This window comes from Adiantum capillus-veneris, chromosome 21 (assembly GCF_014529385.1).
Source record: "Adiantum capillus-veneris isolate H3 chromosome 21, ASM1452938v2, whole genome shotgun sequence".
NCBI classification, from domain to species: Eukaryota; Viridiplantae; Streptophyta; class Polypodiopsida; order Polypodiales; family Pteridaceae; genus Adiantum; species Adiantum capillus-veneris.
In genome coordinates, this window is record NC_140951.1 from 92,044,942 (window position 1) to 92,051,480 (window position 6,539).

Sequence of the window (6,539 nt, forward strand, 5' to 3'; positions counted from 1 at the left end):
AGTGCATTCCAAGAGACAAAATTTCAGACTACAACAACAAGATCAATTATGAAACTCACCATTGTTTTTCAATACAATGACATGTCTTTCCTTCATGTTATCAAAAAGTATTTAGGCATCAATGCCATGTATCATTAGAAAATTTTGGAGGTCATTTAGAAGGCCTTATTGAAGAGAGAGAAAGAAGGCGCAACCAATGAGCAGTAACCTTACATAACGTAGAAATGCATGTAAAATAGCACAAAAATGAAAGAAAGAGTTTAAAATATTGAGATTTGTCCCATTTTCATAAAGTAACTTCCTCGTCTCACAAAGTAGGGCCCATTGCCAGTAGCCATCAAGTTGCTGAGACCTGACTATTGATTGATAGCTAACTCTCTCCCTTTATTAAAAGATATCCACTCCCTTTATGAAAAGTTTTCAAAACTCATTCTCTCTCCATTATAGCTATGGCTTCGTCTTCTTCCCGCCCAAGAAGTTCTAGAGGTTGCTCTACACTGTCCCCAACTACCCTCACCATTAGTGTGCCAAGAAGACTATGTAGTAGCATAAGCACTATCTCAATCTCAAACTCTCTCACTACAGATAATAAGTGGCAAGAGCAAAGGATAAGCAAAGGTTCTTGGGTTCTTATGCAGTCAAGAAGGAGAAAAGGCTCGAAGGCAACAAATATGTTTTGTTTTGCATGGAAAGCAAGAGTTCTGGATTTCAAAGTCGAGGTTGGTAAGAAGACTGTGAAAGAGGTCTTTGTTCAACATGTTTTCACTCACTCTGATGTGATTGCTAACGGCAGCGATGTCTCCATAGTGCATAATCCACGGTGCAACTGTGAGTTAATTATTTATCACTCCTCTATAAATGTTATCTTACATTTCAAATGTGAATCTGTTGTTTTCTTCTTTTATTACAAATATTTAATTAGGTTATACAGATGTTTGTATTTATTTCTATTCTTTTACATTCACAAATGTTTATCCTTCCTCATACAAGGAATGGGAGCCATTGGAGTGCATTATAGGTCTTATCTATGTGACCCATGCTCATATTGGGGTCTTGCAGTATGCGGGTAGAACTAGCAAAAGCCTTGCAAACGAGGGTATTTTCTTCTATGACCATTTCTACCAATTCAATCAAAGGAATCAGAGAGGAGTGTTGGTGAAGGCTTCTCTACCAACCAACTGGAACTCCGTGGATTGGCTTGTTCCCGGCACAACAATGAGTGAGGCATTGAGGAGTAGGCTCTATAGGGATGTTCAGAGGTCTCTCCGAACTCTATACCACTAAATTGGTGAAACTTGCAAATTTATGTCCTGTTGGTCTCTTTGTTGACTTATTTCATACTTGCAATGTACATGTTGCTAAAACTATGCTGCTCTACAAATCATTTGATTCCCTCTTGTGTGATAAGCTTCTTGATCGAGGGTGGTATGTGAAAGAAACAGATGGCATATGTTGCGAGATTTCTCTTGACACTTTCTTTGTAAAGTATATGCTTCCGACACAGACACTAATAATCTCCTTTTGGTACAAGCGTTCTCACTTTGTTGAAGGTTGCTATGTCCCTATGGATCAAGCGGCAGCAAGTTTGGCAAACAATGTTGTCATAGACGTGGAAGTGGTGGACAAAGACCTAAATCTTATGACAGTAATTACAATAAGGCAGCAATGCAATTTTTTACAACTTTGACATGACATAGTGGAGGAGACTTCCGACATTGACTCCGTAAACTTTTATTTCTTTCTAGGCGGATGAAGAGTAATGCAATGAAGGGAGAAGCATTTTTTGTGTGGAGATCCTTCTGGCTGTATTCAAATCGTACCCATGTAATCTAGCCTGAATGGCTTCAACGAAATGTGACTTTTTTGACTAGTTTAATCTTAATATTAAGTGTTTTCTCACAGCTCTCTCTCTCTCTCTCTCTCTCTCTCTCTCTCTCTCTCTCTCTCTCTCTCACTCTCAAAACAGGTACAACGAATCATTATGAAGTGTATTTCCAAGTACAAATTGTGGGTTGCGCAAGCGGCTTAAATACAGTTGCAGCAAATATGGGGGCGTGCTATTAATTGTGTATTGAGAGCTCTCTCTCTCTCTCTCTCTCTCTCTCTCTCTCTCTCTCTCTCTCTCTCTCTCTCTCTCTCAGTATTCGAAACACATAGACATGTAGACAGTATCAATTTAATGTATAAATGATGAATTACTATGTACATTTGTACGTACAAATTCCAATGTGCTCAATGGGCTTAAGTACATTCCTTGCAGGTATGGGACCAAAATGTCCTCTAGGTAAAAATCGTGAAGATGCCCTTCAAATGAAGGTGGAAAAATAGTAGTGCCGGGTGGATTAAGTAAACCCTTATGTGGTGTGTCATCAATCAACATAGTATTTTAAGCATCATAAGGCACATTGATCTATTCAAAGGGCTTGTAGAAAAGTTATACATGAGGTTTAGTTGGGTGGAAATGTCCCGCAATGGTAATACAATTTCTTTGACTATACACAAAATAAAAATCCAATCTCTGAATTTCAGCGAAATTGCAAACTATGTTAACAAGGGGATTCAAGTTTTGGGGTTGCACTGAAGACCAGATAGCAACCCTAAACCGTGGCATCAAAAAATTCAAAATTTCTTTGTGCCTAGTCGAATTACTACTCTGAGATTTCCCAAGCGAAACTACGTAAATAGGAGATCTATGTAGGTACAATGTATGACTATCGTAGCAGCAACAATCCATTGAGATCCAAAATAATTAGTCTCCGAATCATTGTGTGCATACATATAAGTAGTTAGAAACAAAAAAGAGTATATTATTTAAGTACAATGGATATTACCGGAACAACCATAACTACTTGAAACAAGAGTCCATACTGGTCATCTCTCTGTTGTTGAGTGTCAATGTTCCCTTCTGTATTGCCAAAGGTATCCACCTCTTGTGATTGTGCAGTACAGGACTCTTGTGTTTCCATGGTTGAATGGTTAACTTGTTTTTTTGTCTGTTCCTGGCTTTGATTTGCAACGTTGGCCTCTCCTCTACATGGCCTAGACACTTTGTATCTTCTCTCGGCTCTGAAGATCTCTTCACATCAATAATTACTGGAGCTTGGATTCCCTCATATTGATCATGTGCCACAATAATAGGCACTCCCTTATCCTCCTCTACGTGGCCTAGACCCTCTGTTTCATTCCTCGGCTCTGAAGAGCATTTTACATCAGCATTTTCAAGAGCTTGGTCTACTTCACATTGCTCTTCTCCAACTTCCGTTTCAGCCACTCCAACTGCAAAGAAAACCAGTGTCTGTTCCTCTTATATTGGGTCAGTTTAGGGATCTGGTTTTCAGTGGTGAAAATTGGCATGACTTTCTCATCACTGATCATTGTTTAAGTTATTATATGGTCGTCGATAAAACTGTCTTCTGCATCTAAAACTCTAGGAGTTGAAATAGATAGTAGATGTTGAATAATTGATGCGCAATACCTTTGTAAATGTACCAAGGTATAATTTCCACAGCATTCTGTAAAATTAGGTTAACTTGTGGTCAATACTTTAATTAATAATAGCACCAAGTTGGTCAAAACCATAGCACGAAAATACCTTAGATATAAATGGATTCAAAGCAAAAAAACTACGTAGTATGTACTCTGCATGGAGAAGACATCTTCAACCACAAGAATTTAGATCTGTTTGATTAGGCACTTTGACAACTTTAAAGGTTTCCTTGTACAATTCATGATTTCCACAAAGCCTTTCATAGACGTGAAGTTATCTTTTTACACATCTATGAACAGTGAGAGTTATTTGTTATTAACAATATTGAGGTCATCATCCATAGCCCAAATAAACACTCAAGGTTATATCAACACTCACACTCTTATCTCTGAATGTGTTCCTCATATGGAGTTGATAGTCCATACCACTTGTTTGTCCAGTTCAATGCATGCAAAGGCTCCAATGATTATTTGATTCGTATGGAAACACCAGAGTTGTGACCTGAAGCATTGGACAGTGGACAAACCATCTCTCCAATGTGCCATGAGGGGTGTTTTTTATTTGGAGTGGCATAGACAACTGTGGATCTAAAACATGTAATTTAGTATGGGTTTGTTGAGGGAGTTGGCTCTTTATTAATCTACAATCAATAACAAGGATTTAATTAATAACCAAATACAAAAGTAAAGGATCTTAAAGGTAGAGAAGGAAACTTACTTTAGGCATAAATAAACAATAGAGTTTGTAATTTGTGCATTGGGATCTTTCAAAATCCCAATATCAACAGAATCCAAAGATAATTGACGAGTACCATCACCAAGGGGAATGGTTGCTAACAGTCCTTCTTTCATGGAATGTAAAATACCGTTGTTTCTTTCATTGAAGTCTATGGTAACTAGCCCATAATTTCTCCTTTGTGCCTCTTCATCAGCAGCAGCAGCAGTTTGTATCTTCTTTAATTTCTCTGCTTCCAGGTAACGTCTTTCTTCTTGCTCATATCTAGCTCTAGTGTTCTTGCCATTCCACTCTAAGATAAAAATGCAAGGGATCTCTCTCTCTCTCTCTCTCTCTCTCTCTCTCTCTCTCTCTCTCTCTCTCTCACACACACACACACACACACACACACACACACACTCATCAACAAACACTCTGGGAAGTATCAAATACAAAGTAAATTACCAAATAAAAGATTTTACAATATATCGTTGTACAAGCTTTTGATATTGTGGATCACGGCACGACTCAGGGCTTTTCAAAGGATAATTTTGACTATAGCGCGCCGTGATCCTTTGAGAAATTCTATATTTCAATGTCTTATCTCTTGCAACTATTTCTCTCTGTCTATATGTCTATCTTCCATACCATTCTAATCTAAACTAGCTTAGCTTACATGATCATTATGTCTAAATTCTGGCAGAGTTTTAAACAACAAGCTAGTCAGGTCATAATACCTCTCTTGATGGATAAAAGCGGTTTGAAATGAGTATACGAGGCAAATTTCCCTAAGTGCTGCTTTCAATGGGTTGAAAATGCTTGAAGGCATTCGTTTGACCTTAGTAGCTCTTCACTCTGTGTCTTCGGCAATATCAGTTGTGCGCCTTGGTTGCAGAGGTCGTCTCGAGTGATGCAATTCTCTTTGGTTAGGTCTCTCTCTCTCTCTCTCTCTCTCTCTCTCTCTCTCTCTCTCTCTCTCACACACACACACACACACACACACACACACACACATCATGAATCCAAGTGTGCATTTAAATGTTACTATAAATAGTACCCGTATTTTTCGTTTGTAGAAAAATCTTTATGGTGGTCGTACAAGCCATTTATTGCATGTCTTGCTAACACATGTAGAATATTATTCGGCGTGCTTCGTGAATAACGCTAACGGTAATGTCTGTTATTGTATGAAAAGGGGAGAGAGAGAGAGAGAGAGAGAGAGAGAGAGAGAGAGAGAGAGAGAGAGTAACTTAGTAAAGGGGAGAGCTACTACCTCAGCCCGCAACGAGGAGAGAAATCATTTGCTGAAGCAAATACACACACACACACACACACACACACACACACACACACACACACACACACACACACACACACACACACACACACAGAGTTAAAAAGGCCACTGCCTCCTTCAAGGTGCAGAAATCAGAAGCCTGAAGACCAAGAGCAATGTTCACAACCCTGTATCTCTATTCCAAGAGCAATGTCTAGTCCTAGGAAAGGTAAAGGCAATCTCTTCATGCATATTTGGTCAATAGTTTAGTTGTGTCTAGGAATTGTGCTACAAAATGTGAAAGGCAATTTAACATTGAACCTAACAAAATTGGATCACGGCGCACCAATACTTTTGTGGAGTTTCGTTTATGTACTCCGCATGTCGTGGTCCACTTTTTAAAGTGTACAAGGTTTTTTTTTCTAGAGTATAAAATTCTTTGATGTTCTGGTAGCTATTACTGTGTAAAAGGCAGGTTATGGATTATAGATATGTACATGATTATTAATTATTGCTTGCTTTTGGTGCTTTCCTTCGATCGCCGTTTTTAGATCAGGCATGAAAATTGCAGGAGGTCTTACCTTGCCTGAATGATTGGCTTTTGCTCTTCACAACTATAGAGCAATTTTGCATTTGATCGATCATTATGCAGGGCAAAAGTTTAGTGACCCTTCACACAAACCATCAAAAGATGCACATATGCTAATCACGGCGCACCATTAGTTTTGTGGAGTTTTGTTTATGTACTCCACACGTCGTGATCCACTTGATTGGATTTCGCTCTTCACAACTATAGAGCAATTTTGCATTTGATCAATCATTATGCAGGACAAAAGTTTAGTGACCCTTCACACAAACCATCAAAAGATGCACATATGCTAATGATCTTGTATTATTCTATATGATCATTAGGAAATAATTGTGAGATACCTAGCTATTGTTTGTTGAGAACTTATATGATCATGTGGTGCTCTTCTTTTTATTTATGTTTGAAGAAACTCATATTTCTCAGTATGAAATAAATAGCAGGATTAAGATCTCATAGAGGAAGAGACAAAAAAT

The 6,539-nt window shown here is 38.3% G+C and overlaps 1 protein-coding gene across 1 annotated transcript; it reads left to right on the top strand.

Annotated features, from left to right (window-relative positions):
- The first annotated feature begins 632 nt into the window (after nt 1–632).
- Nucleotides 633–1,284, top strand: LOC147431350 (uncharacterized). Its single transcript, XM_086493664.1, has 2 exons — nt 633–828; nt 968–1,284. Exons 1-2 carry the CDS (start codon nt 633–635, stop codon nt 1,282–1,284), a joined length of 513 nt encoding a protein of 170 aa, XP_086349790.1.
- The last annotated feature ends 5,255 nt before the right edge of the window (nt 1,285–6,539 follow it).